Here is an 18,593-nt window from a genome sequence, read left to right as displayed (position 1 = left end):
TTAGCCTGCTTGTACACAAGTGGTGAGTCAACAGGGAGGAAGAAAAACCCCATATGTATATTTTAACAGTATTAAGCTGAAAAAAAGAGAAACTGTTTAAAGGGCAGATCATGAGAAAAATGAGCATTTTTGAAATTAGTTCGGGGGGGGGGGGGGGGGGGGAGGAAAAAAGCTCTGGTTACAGCATCTCTTTAATTAGATCCAGCAGAGCTGCTAATGAATGCTGAAGATCTCCACTTTCTTTTCAGCCATGAAGATCATTGCTCTAGCTGATGTATCTCCTGCACTTTTATCTCCTGCACTTTTCTGCCTTGGTGTCCCCCTGAAAGCTTTCCTATTCCAAGACTCAGTCCTAGGCACAACCCTGTGATAGCTGTCCCTTGGGGTCGGGAGGGAGGGGAATAATCTCCCTCCTTACTGAGATTGCCTTGGACCCTCCCTACAGCAACCTTTTAGTGGCTGCTGCGTGCTGAAGGCAGCAGGCCCTCAATGTGATTCCAGTGAGATTTGTAACGTTGCACGACACAGGCGATGTTCTCATCTTAATCTGATGTGAAACGCTCTCTTCCAGGCAGAAATGTTAAGGTTCAGTACAGAAAGACTGATTTTTTTGAATGGTTATGCGTAACTCTGAAGTTGATTATCAAGAATAAGCTTCAAACGTAAGTATTTTTGGTAGACAACTCATGTTTTATTCAGGGCTAAGTGAGTATGAAATCATGTTTTATAAACACACTGGGTATTCTGAAGTTAATGCCTCTGACTCAAGCCCTGCTCTGTTTTTCCTCCAGTTCTAGAAGTTTATTTTAAGCTGTTTCTTAAATTTTCTGCTTTCTGTGTGTTGAAGGAAGACGGAATATTGTCACGTCAGGTGTACTTTTCTTCCGCATTTCTGAATTGCCAGACAGTTGTTCATGATGGGGAGAGGGGAAGATGATTTATATTTTTCTACCCAGATCCCTCATTCCTGTTTAGTTTTTTGGCTTGTGTAAATAACCGAAAATTTATCCCTAAGCCTCCAGTCTTTGATCCTAAAACTCGTTAAAAGTAATCAAAACCTTTTGATTGAATTTGAGCTTTGGGTGGAGTCCTGCAGGAAAAGGTTGTTACACAGACTTGCTGGGGAATCGTCACGTGCTTTCTATTTTCTTCATCTGCTTTTCACTTTCTGCAATACATCCTCTTGCTCCACCCTCTGCTGAACTCCTTCAGTTTGTTTCAAATAGGGGAACTGGAAGCGGTGGGTACGTGCCTGCTCCCTTGGGATTTAATCTGGTGCATACAAACTATGCCAGAGGAAATGGAAGAAAGTCAGCAGTGGTATGGAGGTGACAAAGGTGTGCAGGTGGTTGGAGCACGGTAGTGCTTGCCCAGCCGAGCAGCTGCCAGCCCTGCTAGGATTCAGGGGCCTTTTGTTCCTGGTGCTCAAAACAAGATTTTTCTAAGCACAGCAGTATACACCACTGAACGGTATAGCCTTTGTAGCGAGGGATGAGAAGAGAAAGGCACTTGTTGAAATTTTGTGTCTGTTTTTGTATCTCATAAAGTACTGGGGAGGGATGGTGAGGGACAAAAGCTTTGTCTTATCTCAGTTGCTGGCCTGCCTTCCTTAGAGAGAAAATAGAATTTATTTGGTTATTGAACAGTACTTTTACTTTTTGTCTGCCTTTCCCAAGTGTCACTAATGAAAAGTAAATGTAGGCTTTTTTCTTTTTTCTCTTTTTTTTTTTTTGTGTGTGTGGGTAGGGGCAAGAATTATGCAGGCAAAACCTGAAGTCCCTTCCCTGCTCTGTTATCTAGACTCTCTTCTTCCTGTAAAGATTGCTTTTGGAATTTGAAAGTCTAACTTGCTTTTCAGAAGAGTATTTTTCTGTCCTGTGTGCTTTTGAAATCTTTTGTTAGATAAAATTGTTATTTTGGATTGTTTTAAAGCTGGCTTTTGTTCTGGGTCATTTCTTGAACCCTAGGTATTTGTGCATCTTGGAAGAAGAGAATTTGATTCTTGTATCAATACTTGGTAACAAAATTCTTCCGGTATAAAATATAATATTCCTTTTTTAAATTCAGTCTATAAAAACCTCTTGAAGTATTTTTCACTTGACTAGTGAGTATGGATCTTCATTACATTTTTCAATTTTGTTTGTACACTCAGTAATTGAAGACTTTCAATTTTAACCTCTGAGACCCTTATTTGCTAAATGGAAGCTTTTAATGGGGCAAAAATATGGAGATGGATTGTCAGAATTTCTAACTGTTTCCATTTTCAAGGAGGACAGTCTTCACAAAGGAAAGACACCCAACAATTCAGGGGCATGGAAACAGGTTCCAAAAATCCACATTTGAAACAACTCTCTGAAGCTTACAGGGCAAAACTGCAAGGCATATATTTGATTTGTAGAAAAGAAAATCAGAATACTTCATTATATAATTTGTGTGATGCCATATAGTTCTTGAGTCATAATGGCATTTCAGCTGGTGTAAACAGCTCATGCCAATGGAGGATACTAGTCTGAAAGAGAAATTACCTTAAATTAGGTTGTTTTTGAAAGCAATGTGCTAGCATCTGAGAGGCAAGAAAACATTTCCGAGACTAACGTTAAAAAATAAAACCTCTTTTTTTTTTTTCTTTGCTATTCTAAACTGCTGATGTACCAGTTTCTATGCAGCGTTTATCAAACTGGTCTGTGTGGTGAGGGGTTGAGAGAGGGGGAGGAAAGATCTGTTTTGGGGTCTTGGAGATGTTGATGCTGGGTGGCTGGGAAGGTACCCAAAACTTTGCTTTTCCACACCCTGGTTCCCCAATCAGCAGACAATGACAGATGCATAAGCAAGTAATTAATGAGTTTTGATGGGTCTATTTCTTTTAGTGCTAGTTGAATTTCTTGCGTCAGCCGTCACTGCTGAGGGTGCCTGTGAGTGTCCTAGGCTGAGCTGCTATTTGTGTGGATGAACCTGAGGAAAATTGAAAGGTTAATGGAAGAAGCTAAAGACCGCATTGACAAAAGGGCCAATAACTAATCACTAGGATTTGATTTTGCTAAGTATTCTGATCGAATTCAAGTAAGAAGTTGCTGAGAGGGCTTTATAATAGCTTCCTTAAACCAGCTCCAGTCCTAAAGGACTGTTGTGGTCACACAGGGGCTCAAGAATACTGATGGGGTAACCCAGCAAGCAAGTCTTAATCAGAGAAACTGGTAGAGCTGCTGAGAAGTTGAAGGATTAATAAACACACAGCTGAACATGATGTGCTGGAGGAGAGGCAGGACATCTTTTTCTAAGGAAGCCAGGACTCTTGAGTCTCTCACAGATATTGCTGGCAGAGGCATGAGGCCCATGAACTGGGGTGGTCTGGCCATGGGGGCACATGCAGGCTTCCAGAAAGCTCCCAGTGAGGTGGGAAGAAAGCTTTTGGGACAGGAACTAGGGCTACAAGGGATGATCTTCACTTGGTTAAACAACATTTTAAATGTAGCAAGCAATAGGGCAGTTAGCAATTGGTGGGTGGTTTTCAGAGTTTTACCTAGGAGTTTACTGATGGGGACCACCAGGGATCTGTGGTAGGAGCTGTGCTGCTCACAGGGAGCAAAGTGTGAGTGGGTAAAGCTTGCTGCTGCTCTGCACAATTAGTTGGGGTGGGCACAGGCAGATTGTGGAAAATTTGCAGAAGCATCTTAACGATGCTGAATGACTGCAGCAAATTGCAGTTGAAATGTGAGATTGAAGGCAAAATAATGCACATAAAGGGGGGGAGAAAAGGTGTAAAGTTTGGACTTAATATTAGCATTTAGCACTCAAGAAAAGGAACTGTGGATAACTACGAATACACCTATGAAATGGTTAATTCAGTGCTCACAGCAATAAAAAGGCAAGTAAAGGGCCTAGAATGAGGGAGGGGAAAAGAGAACAATGCCAAAAGTACAGTGACACCACCGATAAACTCTGGTGCAGTCGGATCTTGAATATTTGTTCTAGTTCTGGCAATCCTACCCCAAAAAAAAGATATAAACAAGCCAGAAAACATTGATGAAGATAGAACAGCTTCAGTCTCAGCAGAAGCCTTAACTGTCTAGGGTACTTCTCCTGGGTTGGGGGAAGGGTGAATGAAGGGGTATATGAAAAGAGATTCATAAAATCACAGAAGGTGTAGAGAGGCAAATGATTACTTGCTGTTCCTCACAATATGATACACCAATTGAATTATCAAGCAGAATTTTAAAAACAGACAGAAGGAAGTACTTTACACTGCCCATAATTAAATTGTGGAGCTCATTACATAGGCTGCTGTGGAGACCAAGAGTATAAATGGGTTCAGGGAAGGACCAACGCATTCCTAGAGTAAAGAGCCATTACAGGCTATTAAGCACAAAGGTCTGGAAGCAGCCTCCAGCTCAGGAAGTCCTTAGACTACTGATTACTGGAAGCTGGGACTGGACTATGTCAGGGGAAGGATCACCCAATTTGTGCCAGTGCTTCTCTAAACACCTGCTACTGGCCGTTGTCAGAAACAGGGTAGCGGACCAGACAGATTATTTGATTTGACTGAAGTTGGCTCCTTTTATATCAAATGCAAAAAAAGTTGGGAATCTTGATGTTGCAGTGAAATAGTTGTTGCCCTGTGGTCAGCTGGAAAGAACATTATATGCCCAGAAGGCAACCTGGGAACAGCAGGTTGCAGGAGTGCTGTGCAGTCAGCAGAGATGCATGGGGAAAACTTAAATAATGCCAGAGTTTAGCCAGTACATTTTGTTCATGACTTTCATAAGCACCAAACTGAAGGAGTGAAAACCACCTCAAAACAAACCTGGGCTCATATAAATTGTTGATGCAGTGTGCAGGTACTGTCTGGCCTTGTACAGGGATTTTCAAGGTGTGGTTGGCAAAGTGGAGAGCTGGCAGGCATGGGGTTTATCTACATTGAATAGTCAAAGAAAAGCAGAGCTATTGTAACTTATTTTTATCCAAATGACTGTCCTTTTCTCACTAAAGATCTAGATTAGCTTTTGAAAAAAGACTCCTAAAAATTTTCCTCCTGGCAGATGTCCTAACCATGGGACTTGTGGAAGTCAGACTCCACATTTTTATGGTCTCTCAACCCTGCAGCTGAGACTTCCCCAATGGTAACTTATGGTCCTATGAAAAGGAGGGTAAGAACCCCAGCGTAGAAAGGCAGCAACTCCAATACAACTAAAATGGCACTCGAATCTGTTAAACGTGCAGCACTAACTTATTCTTTCTTTTCCAGATAGAATTTTCTAACACTTAAATGAGCTGCATACTATTGAATAAATGTCTTTTGTGGTCTTTGAGAATTCAGGCATAACTATTCCATCTAAACAACTCATTGGAGGATTTTTATATACCTTAGGTGGAGGAAAAGGCTCAGTAAAGCCAAAGCCTCAGATATAAAACCAAATTCCCCCAATCAAATATGTATCCTTTGATCTAATAAGTAAGTTGAAACTCACCTGACTTTTAAGCAAAATGAAAAAGAATGTAATGTGTTTTTTTTTAAAAAAAAAAGTCAATTATTATACTTGAGTACCTTTAATGTCTGATTGCTTTTGGTTTCCAAGACAGTCAAATGCTCTGTTAAATAATATCCTTAGTAGTATCAACTATGGAATTAGTATTAGCTATTTTTTTGTATATTTAATGACATAATGTCCACACATGCTTGTTAACAATGGCAGTGTGGTAGCTAAATTGATAATAACATCTACTACAAATTACTACATCTACTACAGATTACTGGGTATGAACAAGTAATTATCAAAGTACAGGTCGTTACTTATGATGTGACGTTTCCTTACTGTTGCTCACTACATCAGCGAGCTGGCTGGTAAACCCATTTTAAAGAAGTTGAAGACTTTATAGACTGAAGAAAAGAATATATCATGAAAGCACAGATTCACTTTTTCTGTATGTCTCTTATCAGGGGAATGGTGATTACTTTTGCTTCTATGGTAAAGGCCGCCTATTGAGTCTGTGTTTTCATTCATGCACTCAGTACAGTGGAGATGAAAGTGCTGGCAAAGAAAACTAAGAGCCATTCATGTTACCTTGCTGTTGGAAAAGTGCCAGATGGTGTAATCTGCTAGTTAAAGTAACGTGAGATATGATCACCTGGATACTCAGCATCTGCTTTATTATCAGATTTATGCTACCTTCCCTTTCCCCCCATTTTCCAGTCTCTCTCATTTGCCTTACATTTATTAGAAGGCCATGTGCTTGCTTTTTAGCCTGACCACTTTTTTTTGTGTGTGCGAAAGGTTTCTGTGGTTCATGCAGTGTGTTTTGACACTCTGTGTCTCTCTTTGTTCTGAGACATCTAATAAAAAGCTGTGTAAAAAGTAGGCATTTTTAGCTTGCTCCTGGGCCTAAGGATCACTTCTGGCTGGTTCATGCAAATTTGTTATCCCTGAGATAATGTTAAGGCTTTTATGTTAAAACAAACCTGGAAAAAAGGTGGTATTGTCATGCCTGTGCTTTGTGTGCTTTCCAGACAAAGCCATAAATGCAGCTTGGCATGCAGAGGAAGGGCAGGCTGTTGGCACAGAACTGTGCCAAGTTCCTCTAAAAGGTTTGTCAGCCTCAGCTCACTTTTAAAGGAACGTGGGCCACGTCTCAGGTTCTGCTGCAGCAGGCTTACACATCTCTAATTCTGGTTTGAAACAGTATCCAAGGCTTGATGCTGGGATGTCTGTGGCTGTTCATTAGGCATATTTACCTTTTAAGTCTCCGCTGAATTTGCCTTCCAGCTGGAAGCCTTGTACTCAGGCTGGTCAGATAAATTTGTTTCTAGGAATATTCATCACAGACTTTGCTTTAGTAAACTTGCTTAGTGGATGCATTCAACTTTACAGTCTGTATTGCTTGACAAGTAATAGGTTGTAAGCTGTGTTGGCTGAAAATGTTGGCATTTTCATCAAATAACAGCTAAAGCTTTGTTATTCAGCCACCTTTACTTATGTTGCACAAAGTGGAAGCTATCTTCCTCTGTTATGAGGGCAGGACTAAGTAGCCACTGGTTTGCTTTATCACTGTCTGATGCAGGGTGGAAAATGTGATGCTGCCCCATTTCCACCAAAGCAAATTGCCGTTATAAACCATGAATAGACACAAGAAAGTATTCTTGTGTTTAGGAAACACTGATAACTAAACTGATACCCAAAACAGCACGAAGGAGGCTGCCAAATATTGGACACTGTTTTCCAGAAAAATATACTTTAAAAAGTTTTGTAGTTTCTTGTGGCTTATTTCTTTAAGGCCTTAATCCAGTCATTGAGAGGATGTGTAGCTTATGTTGTACTGACATATATGGTATAAAATTTTTCTAGCTAAATTTTTCCCTGCTGATACATTGCCAGGTAGTGAAAGTATTTTCCTTGGGCTCCTTCCCTCTGGCAGGTTTTAGTCCAATGCAAAATATTTTGGAAAAAAACCCTTAATGTCAATGTCTTGCCCATGTTGTTAATTGGAAGGGGGGCATTGGGTGATCAGAGGCTGATACTAATGTGCTGTGTTGTTCATGCTATCCACAGGAAAGGGAATTTAAGAGATTCTGATTCAGTCCACTCGATTTTTCTGGACATGCACTGTGAGCAGTGAGGCTTCCAAGCTCCTTTACTGTGGATATGTATTGCACTGTATATTTTCAGGACAATGAAGAGATTGATTTAACATATGGCTGACCTGGATTGTCATCACTGGCTCAATTGACCTTTATTGCTTTAGGACAGTGGTAAGATTAGGAGATGCTATAAATAGCTGTTGTGCTGTGGGAGTGGTATCACAAAAATGCACTTTACACAGACTACCATTTCACTTTGTGGGGCATAAGCATATCTGATTTACAAAAGATCTCTCCCTGACATGTTTTTGTCCTCTTCCAAATCATTGCAGCTGAAGCTATAACATTGTTTTGTCCACCACCATCAGGTGCTAAAATATACAATACAATAATGTTATGAAGCTTTATGAAACCTACTGTCCAGGTGCAGCTGAGCTGTGTATCAGCAGTGTACTGTGCTTCCTTCCACCTGATGGCTCACTATTTGAGGCTGATCTGGCAGGGCTGGGTGCTGCTGGGAAAACAGGCTGTGGATACGCTCCCAGTGCCTGTGGAGCTCCAGGACGTTTCTGGGCACCATCTGTGACTTTTGGAGGAAGCCATATCTATGTCTCAAGAGCTATAAAAATGACTTTGGACCAAAAAGATAGAATTGAAACATAAGCGGAAAGATGCCTTGAGGGATGCTGATATGATCAAAACCTGTAGTAGTGTATGACTCCCCTTCCTGACTAAGTGGTGTCCCCATGTCTTGTTTTATGTAGTCAGATGATGGATGGATGGCTTTTCCCAGCCTATAAGATAAGTAAAAGCAACAGATGATGTGCTCCTGGTATAAATGCATTCCTCCAATAAAGGCTATTTGGAATTATGCATAAATTGATTCAGCAGGTTCAGGTGGTATATAAGGAATAGGTGTAACAAATGAGGACTCCATTGAAACTGGCAAACAGAACTGTATGTAGTCCACTGGATTAAATATTTCAGCTTAGTGCCAGATGAGTAACTGATCTTCATTAAACAGTAATTTTCAGTGATCAGATTACTTTATTCTTTTCCTAAACTGCTTTAGCAGGAGATGGCATTCAAGCACCATTTCACCCAAGCTGAAATTAGATGCTGTACTGCCTCTTCTGATTTCTGGAGAAGGGTGGGGCGAATAATTATATTGGGTAATTATATTGGATATATACTCCATTTATTTGTTTTTTTCTTTTCAATTTGCAGGAAAGCAATCTCCAGGTCAGGCCTTCAGCATTTGGCTCCTGTGCATTCCCTCAACATTGCAGTCTCCAATGGACCTGTGAAGGAACCAAGGGCGGCCTTAGAGTGGACTGTAGGTGTTTGGTTTTTTGGCAGTTAATTTGAGCAGTATCTCTGGCTAGTGCTCTCTCCACCCTCATATCAACATAAGACATTGTGTTGTTATCAGAATTAGTGCTGGTGATTAGGAACATGCTTCTATTATGAAATGAAGCACAAGGCAGAGACATGAAAACTTTTGGAGACTTGAGCAGCACAGGACAGAGCTGTTCAGATTTTTCCAGCTTAGGAGCTGTCTGGCTACATTTACTCACTGCCTTCTTGACCAGGTCTTCCCTCTAAAGGTGATGTGATTTTAGCACAGCAGGGTTTTGTACTGCTTGATGGGCCAGAATTTCAGGCTGAGGACACATGTCGAGTTGGCTGGGTCTGTAGAGTAGGTAGTAGATATCTTTGGTCATGGTATTTTGTAGGTATGGCTGTATTCTGGGCCCAAGGTGGCTTGTAGACACAGAGAGCATATATTTCCCTCTCTCCCATCTTGCTTCTGTTATGTTTCTGGGCTAGTTCAGAAGGGCCTGGTCTGGGACTGTTTAGAATAGACAACTTCACTTGGAAGGGACCTGCAACAATCATCTAGTCCAACTGCCTGACCACTTCAGGGCTGACCAAACGTTAAAGCATGCTATTAGGGCCATTGTCCAAGCGCCCCTTAAACGCTGACATGCTTGGGGTGTCAACCATCTCTCTAGGAAGCTTGTTCCAGTGTTTGTTCACCCTCTGTGTATAGAAATGTTTCCTAATGTCAAGTCTGAACCTCCCCTGACACAGTTTTGAACCGTTCCCGTGTACCTTCCATGTGGTTGTGCACTGGTACGTGCTAAGAAGGCAAGCCAGCAGGTCACAAAAACATCCCATTTAAAGCAAATCATACAGTAGGTCTTACACTTGGATATTAGTGAAGAACTCAGTACGTTGCAGTATCAAAGCACCAGCCATACATTAGGGTGGTGAATGAATCTGGCTTATGCTTATCCCTGTTCTCTATACCAAGACTGAATGGCGTCTAGATGGTGTGCTCTGCTTCACCCCCAGCTGTTGCATTTAAAGTGTAAGGGAATGAAATTTCACAGGCTGTCCTGCAGGAAGCTGGATTAGATTCAGCTACGGTCTTCTACAGTACTGTAACACAGATTGTTAAAATGAGTTTGAAAGCTTGCATAGAATCCTCTTGGTAGAGCTTTGGAGAATATCTTGATCTTTCTAGGAAAACTCATATCCTGATTCAGCAAGGAATTAAAACACGTCTGCTTTGAGTCATCAGTGCTGTTTAGTAGAATTCTGAAGGTTCAATCACATATGTGAAGGGTTAGGCACAGGCAAATTAAACACTTTTCAAAATTCTACTCAGAACAGCAGCAGCAGCAACACCCCACCCACCCCCCACCCACCCCCAAGAAAAAACCCCTAAACCCCAAATCCAGAAACAACTTACGCTTTATGAAAGTTGGTTGTCTGCTACCCATATTACCAGCTGCTTCCTCATGTGACCCCAATACATAAATACTGCAGACCTTGATATAGGTTCGTTAATATTGATTAAATGTTCTGGGTTTTAACTGTGTGTGAGAGGGTGTTTTTGCACTTTACTTCCTGGCTCGTGGCTTAGATTTTTGATCAGTTCTTCTCAGCTGTTCTAGCCTCTCAGATAAGTGCTGCTGCTTTACTTCACACTTTGACTGGAGAAAGGAGGCAACCCTGTGTGGCATGTGGGGAAAGGGGCAGAATAGTGAGTGGAAGACATCTGTGGCTGGGAGGAGCCTGAACTGACCAGCTGTAGTAACTGGTGAATGTGGGGGAGAAAGGCATTTCTCAAATCTGAGGCACAGGATAAGCAAAAAATAATAGGGAGGTGATTTGGAGGTGTGAAAAAGCTCAAAAAGGACCAAAATTTATGTGAATGTCAATAAAAAAAACCCTTAAGTTTTAAATAGTGATGTTAATTCCAGAGCTGTATTAAGTAGACTGAAAAGGTGTTTGGATTAAGGTGTATCGGAGCCAGACAGGAAGTATTTGTATTTAATCACTGGAAGGGAGCTTTTATCTCTGCATGTTGCATCCCCATCTATATCACCCTACTCTTTAGTATTTCTGAGGATGATTCTCCAAGGACTCATGATGGGGGATCTTTCCAAAGTCTAAGTGACATGAACATAAGTTGTCACTTGACTTTGCAGTAGAAAATATTTCCTCCTCCTTAGCTTCACAGTAGTAACTGGAAAGAATTCCCTGGCTATAATTTCATTTTTTATAACTCCTTGCAGGTGATTTGCAATTATCAGATGATCTTGTGAACAGGACACTGATTCAGGGAGTGGGATTTCCATTCTCTGCTCTGCCACTTACCTTGTGAGTGAGCTCAGATGAATTGTTTTGCCACTCAATGCATTAGTGTCTTTAGCTGTAAAATGAAGCTGATGATTCTGATGTCTCTTAAGACCCTTTACATAAGAAACAGTATTGCTTTATTATTGTTGTTACTATCTATCATCCCTGCGGTTTTTCTCTCACATACTTACAAATGCCCCATTTCATCACATTTGCTACACCTAATTCAAGTTAACTTGTAGCTTTGTTGTCTAATTTAATGCTATCTTTCCACAGCAGAGCCATACAGAATACATTCTCTGGAGTAGGTGATGTTATAGCTGGAGGACAATGCGGAAAATATGCCTTACCAAAAGGAAACACCTTAACTGGCTGTCCCTGTGATATGTTTGTGCATAGTTTCTCCTCTCACCCTCCCTCATTTTAGGCATCACTCCCACAAGTTAAATGATAAAGTAAGAAATTCTAGTCCAGATTCTCAATTAAGTATGGACTGAGCTCCCTCATACAGTGCCTGTGAACCATTGCAGATCTAGGTTTTTGTATATTTTCATACTGCCATTTGCTCCTGAGGAAAATAACCATAAGCTTTTGTACAAAGTCATCCTGTAATTTCCTTTTAAGTACTGCCTTCTAGCTCTTGCTTTCTTTGGTGCCTACAAAAATCTTGACAGCCACCTAGGATATTAGTGTGTTGAGCTTCCCACTGGCCAAAATTGTCTCATTTTATTTGTCCATCATGCATTTGTCTGATGCCAGTTTCTTGCCTTCTCATTAGTAGGCATTTATGGCCCACGACTACAAGCCTTAGAACTCTAGTTATGTCCATTAAGAGGCATTGGAAGACATGCAGTTTACATTCTTTGGTTTCAATAAAAAAACCTTGAGACTGATCTGTGCTTTGTGTTCTGTGAATGCAGAGTTGTCTGAATGCAAGATGAATGTTCTTCAGAGGAGAAATATTATAACCTTATACCATAAATTATATGTGTTAAAGACACACACACAAAAATCTTATAGATCTTAACAAGAATAGAAAATTATGCATTTGAGTAGAAGTTAACAACTGGCATTTGGCAAGGTGTGATACCAGTTTTGTGGGTTTTACCTTTACCTGCTTCTACAAAATTAGTTGGTCAAGAGGGTCTATTCAGTTGCACAGGATATTTTAACATGCAGGGAAAAGTTGTTCTTTATACTTTCTACTAAATATCAGAAGCCTGCAGGGAAGTGATCTCGCTGGGATCACATAGTGCAATAGCACATGTGACTGGAGTGGCCCAATGGATAGATATGGACTTTTTAGGAAGGATAAAGACAGGATGACTAATAGGGGGAATTGTCCTTCATATGTAGGAGAAGTGGAAACGCTTGAAGCTGTGCTGTGGAATGGATGATGAGCCTGTGAAGAGCTTATGGATCAAGATTAGAGGGCAAATCAACATAGGCAGCATTGTTGTGGGTGTCTGCTACAGATTCAGGAAGAGGTCAGGCGTCTTCAGAAGATGAGGCCTTCTTCAGACAGCTGGAAGCAGCCTCATGTTTGCAGGCCCTGGTACTCATGTGAACAACAATGAGCCATCGTGATATCTGCTGAAGGAACAACAGGGCACAAGCAATCCAGGAGGTTTCTGGAATGCATTGATGAGAACTTCCTGACACAAGTGGTTGAGGAGCTGATGAGGGGAGGTGCTCTGCTGGATCTTGTACTTGCAGACAAGGAAGAACTGGTGGGGAATGTGAAGGTCAGGGCAGTCGAGCCTGCAGTAATAATGAGATGGTGGAGTGCAGGATCCTGAAAAGAGGAAACAGGGCAAGCAGCAGGATCATAGCCCTGGACTTTAAGAGAGCAGACTTTGACCTGTGCAAGGAACTGTTTGGAAGAGTAATATGTGATACGTTTCTGAAGAGAAAAGGGCTCCAGGAAAACTAGTTGATATTCAAAGATAACTTCCTCAATGCTCAAGAATAGTCCATCCTTACATGCAGTAAGCCAAGCAAAAGTATCAGAAAGCCTGCATGGATGCATAAGGAGCTCCAGACAAAACTCAAATATTTTAAAAAACCCACCAACACCGTGTCCCCCCCCCAACACCTCACCCACCCACTCCTCACCAAAGAACCCCCAAATCAAACACATTCACCCCCTGTAATACAAGAGGTGGAAACCGGGTCAGGCTAGCCAGGAGGATTGTAGAGGGTACTACCAAATATCATAGGGATGGGGTAAGCAAAGCCAGAGCAAATCTGGAGCTGAATCTGACAGGAACATGAAGGGCAACAAGAATGGTTTCTGTAGGCACATCAGCAGCAGTAGGAACATTGGGAAAAGCATTAGTCAGCTGCTGAATGGAGCAGGGGACTTGGTGACAAGGGACAAGGAAAAAATCATTGTGCTTGATGCCTTTTTTTAAGCTCAATTTTTACTGGTAAGACTTGTCTTCAGGAATCCCAGGCCCCTGACACCAGTGGCTGAAGCAAGGAAGACTTACCTTTTGTAGATTACCCTTTGTAGAGGATGATCAGGTTAGGGAGCATTTGAACAGACTGAATATATAGAAGTCCATGGGACCTGATGAGATGCATGCTGATATTATTGCAAGGTCAGTCTGTTTTCTTTGAAAGGTCATGACGATCAGAGGAGATTCCTGAGGACTGCAGCAAAGCAAATGTCAATCTTGTCTTCAAGAAGGACAAAGATGAGGATCCAGGGAACTACTCATTGATCAGCGTCACCTTGATTCCCAGGAAGGTGATGAAACAAATCCTTCTGGAAGCCACTTCCAAAAATATTAAGGATAAGGATGTGACTGAGAGTAGTCAGAATGAATTTATGGAGTTGAGATCACACCTGACCAACCTGATAGCCTTCTATAAAGAGATGACTGGCTTGGTAGGTGAGGGGGGAGCAACGGCTGTTATGTTGACTTTGGCAAGGCTTTCAACACTATCTTCCATAACATCCTTGTTGAAAAATTGATGGAGTATGGGCCAGATAAATAGTGAGATGGCCTATGGTAGGTGTTTATGATCAGTGAATGTGACTTTGCAATTAATCTGTTGCATTGTGTTCTGTGTCTTTTTGGCATTATTCAGTAGTGCTTGCCACTTTCCGGGGCAGTAAATACCTAGTGATATACTACACTTTAGATAATTAACAAGCATGTTAATACACTAATATGTGTTCTACCTATGATGAAATATTTCCCATCTAGATCAATGTATTTCTTTAGCATGTGGATGGCTTGGCTTCTGTATCATCACTTCCTAAAAGCTATACTAATTTTTACACTGAAGGATATTTCCCTTCCATTAGGGTGTCTGCCAGAGTGTTTTGTAATTAGGAACTGAGTATTCAGTTGGAGAGAGATGTATATTACCAAATGCTTATATGAGAAAGGAGAACCCTAGGGTATGGGTATCCCATTAGTCACATAAAAACATGTAGAGACACTGCGAGCTTTAGTTCCACTTAAATAAGTAGTGATGCTCTTATTTATGATGCTCCATTCATACTTAAAAATTGCTGAAATTTTGTATGCTGATGACATTTGAAGCAATGTGTTCAGGATCAGTAGTCCTACATTGTTGTTTCTTTTTCATCAAGGTTTGATAACTAAAGTTCTTTCCAGGGAGATCTAAAGGGAAAAAAGAGGTCTATCATATTTCAAAATGTAGCCATCTCTATTTTTTTTCCAGTGGTATAGAGGATGCAGTGATATTACAGAAGGTACCCTTCTTGAAAATAGATATTTTTACTCATTGCTGCCAAAAGGACTGAAGTTAAGCTGTTGTCAGCCAAAATAATGTTTCGTGAGAACATAGGGAATCATCATTTCAGTTGATAGCATCTAGACACTGCTTGTCCATGAAGAGAAATCTTATTCTGCTTCTGCATGCAGATGATCTTTCAGATGATGGTAACAACAATCTCAAAAGCTCAGCAGAGAATACAGGAGCAGGCAGCTGATGCAGGGATGCTGGAAAGCATGGTGAGGGAAAGGAGAATGGCAGCAAAAGCTAGAGAATGTGGTAAACCCAGACCTAGAAGTCTACGTTCGCAAACACCCAGAAATAGTTCTGAAAGTTGGAGCCTAGTTTTTTGAAATAATGATGTAGTACCATATCTCTGTGATTTTTTTTTAACGTCCATATATTACATTTGCAATAATTAAAGAGTAGGTTACTTCTACATGAAGAATATTGCCAAATTAAAATGTGTTAAGGTGAGCTAAAATTGAGAATATATATAAACAGAAAAATATTTTGGACATTGCAATGCTCATGTTGCAAACAGCAAACTCTGGAATTTCGGAGTTAAGGGTAAAACAGAAGCCAAACATGAGAGGGAGACATTTGGGAAAAAAAGCATCCAAACAAACTTGTTTCTGCTTGATAGTGACTTCATAAAGCAAAAGGCTAAGGCTAATAATTTTTGTTTACAGATATGTTTTAAGGTTAGATTGAGCACTAATTTCACACTAGTAGTAAGTTTATCACCCAAAAGTATATTTTTAAGAAGATTTGCCTCTCACTGGAGTGTTAACAAAGGGCAAAGTTTCTTAATGGCTTCTTTTAGAAATCTGTCTTACATAGTTTTTGCAGAATGCCAGTCATCATGGCAGGAGTGGAGAAGAGCTCCATTCCTCTTGTTACAATGGGAGTTACAACTCTGTTTTAGAAAGTTGGGCTGACTGGTGTATTTGTTTGGCTGAATATCTATAGCTGCTCGGCGTGGCATATTAAATTACCCAGGTTTATCTGCATTTCTTTTGAAACCATGTTGACTGCAGCCTGTTGACCATGAGGTATCGAGATACTCAAGGGCTTTAGAAAAATGGTTGCATTTGCTCTGTCATTTAACCATGCTGGGGCACTTAAAAGAAGAAACCTACCTGAATTAGTGAAATGTACACAGCAGGTTATGATTGTGTACATGTAATTACATTTCTCCCAAACTCCTAGACCTTGAATTCCTATTTCTCTTTCATTTAGGGGGCATTGTGTGTGGTTTTTGTTTCATATGCAAAGAGCGTTTGCTATACTGAAATCATCTTTGCTGTTAAGGTGGTAATGGATCAAGAGCAATCAAATGGGAGGTCTCCATCTGGGAGAGCATATTGAGTTTGTGTGTCCCCTATGAGGCAGGCTGCATCTGCCAGGAAAGCACTGCTGCATCTGCTTCAGTGAGCAGGGGCTCTTTCTCTTCACAGGACACTACACACACTTGCAAGGGCTGGGAGGCTAGGTGATGAAACAGAGTTCCCAATTCTCTTTTTAACTGCTGAATATTAGGCCACAATCATTGCTGTTTTACCCACAATGATGGACAGTATCCCTTTTCCACGTAGCAAATCAAAGCAAAGCATGTCAGCTTAAAAGCATGATTTGACAGATCAGATAAGCTGCTCTTACACTGAGTTGGTACCAAAAACATCAGTGCCATTGAACCCACCTTGAACCCACCACTCCTTGTGTCAGATCCAACAGTTATGTGGTCACAGGGTGAGTCATTTTGCCTAGCTGTTTTGGTAGATAAATTATCTATTTTTTCCATCAGTTGAACTGATTCACGTGTAGCCTCACAGCCACTAGATCCAGCATGAGGAAAATGGCAAGAGCATGAGACTGGGGTCTAAGGGATCAGGGACAGAAAGAGGACAACTGCATCTTTAGTAGCCATTTATTCCTAAAGCCAACACAAATACATCAAGTGCAAAATAAACCAAACTGGAAAACTATTTATGAAAAGGTTGCTGAACTCAAAACCCCTGTAGAAAAATATCTGTGTCAAAATATGCAAGTGATGACGTAGCCTTTACTCTGCTTTAGTTTTGTGTTAAATAGGAGATCATACTAGAGGTGGTCCCAGTGACCTCTGTCAACTTACGTGTTGGTAGATGGAGTACCCTTTTGTCCAGCACAATGTGGAATACTGCCTGTAAATTTTGGAGTAGAAAATACCGATTTGGTGGAGTCAGAATTATTTGTAGAAATGTATTGATTTTCGTCAAAATTTCCTATTAGAATTGAATGAAAAATTCGGCTTGGAAAAAGGTCAAAACATATTCCTTTGACTATATCATCTTGATTTTCAAAAGCAGCAACAAAATGTCTTCTTATATAAATGACAGCACTCTGTAAAAATTAAAACAGTTAAGTTCAAATAATTCCCTATGATCTTATTGAGACAAAGTAATCGACAGGCAAAGCTTTCTAAGGAAGGGCATTTCATCTTGGGAAATCTCAGCTCTTTGCTTTGATTCAGGATGAAAGAAGATTTTTCAAATGTCAGTTTGCTGGAATTGAAACCATGAGTTTTCACACATAGTGCTGTGAAATTGTTCGTGGCAGTAGGTATCTGGAGGTGTGCCACTTATACAAGATCAGATTATTCACATTTTTATTATCTCATCTTGTCAGAGCTCTATCTTAGCATGAACTACAAAGGTCATCCTTGTAGAATACTTACTGCTTTTATTTACACTGTGATGTAAAGCCAGACATGTGAATCTATGATACAGTCTGGAACAATTAGTCTAAACTAGGTTATGGAAATAGGCCACTTCATTTTTAGAAGTCCTGGATGGCAAGTTATGTGGGCATAGTCTGAATGAAGGGGGATTTCATTTATTTTTTTAATGGAATTTTGAATCCTCATTAAAAATGTCCCAGGAGCTGTGTGCTTTCTTACTTGGTTTTCATAGCTGATCCTTCCTGAGCATGTTTTATAATCTGTAAAATTTAGCTCTGGGTTACAATGTTCCATTTGCACTGTTTCATCAGCAAAGAGTGTGCTCAGGTCAAACACTTTCTGATGAGCTCATATCCTCTGGCTTCGGTTGTCTTGTCTGTCTCCTCATAAACTAGACAGGAAGTTAATATTTCGGGCAATACTGTGGGCATGGTAATTTTATTAGTATGATTTGACTAGGCTTCCTTGAAGTGCTGTAAAAACTGATACAGTTCTTGCCAGAAAAGATTGCTTTAATATAAGGATAAACTTGAAGGGAAAGAATTTACACTCTGAATAATTTACCATTTGAGTAAGGCTTGAAGAATTTCTTAAGCTAGTTTAAGTCCTTAAAAGCTATTTTGCATTATGAAAGTGCTGAAAAGCCTCACTTAAACTGTTTTGCTCTGAACTGTACAGTTTAAGAAAATCTCTATCCCAGGGAGTCTACAGTTCAGGTGGACAGGCAGACAAAAGAATGAGAAGAAATGGAGGTATAGAACAGCGTGCCGCTAAATGAAGATTAATCGGGGTGCAATGGCAGTGGACTGGAATCCAAATCTCACTTTCATCCAGCCCCTTGTGCTGGGGGATAATACTGAATGTCATCAACGGGAACATTTCTGATCAGGTTAGAGG

General features: G+C 40.6%; 1 protein-coding gene across 3 annotated transcripts in view; it reads left to right on the top strand.

Annotated features, from left to right (window-relative positions):
* The window catches only part of DGKI (diacylglycerol kinase iota), a 221,507-nt gene that overhangs the window by 67,166 nt on the left and 135,748 nt on the right, over positions 1-18,593 (top strand). For all 3 annotated transcript variants that reach the window (XM_075116925.1, XM_075116915.1, XM_075116931.1), the window contains exon 2: positions 8,798-8,906. In XM_075116925.1, coding sequence (XP_074973026.1) covers positions 8,798-8,906 — 109 coding nt within the window. The remainder of the gene's footprint in view (positions 1-8,797; positions 8,907-18,593) is intronic.

Source organism: Phalacrocorax aristotelis, chromosome 1 (assembly GCF_949628215.1).
Source record: "Phalacrocorax aristotelis chromosome 1, bGulAri2.1, whole genome shotgun sequence".
Classification (NCBI taxonomy): Eukaryota; Metazoa; Chordata; class Aves; order Suliformes; family Phalacrocoracidae; genus Phalacrocorax; species Phalacrocorax aristotelis.
The sequence above is the reverse complement of the archived record's forward strand: the minus strand, read 5'-3'. Positions and strand labels throughout refer to the sequence as shown.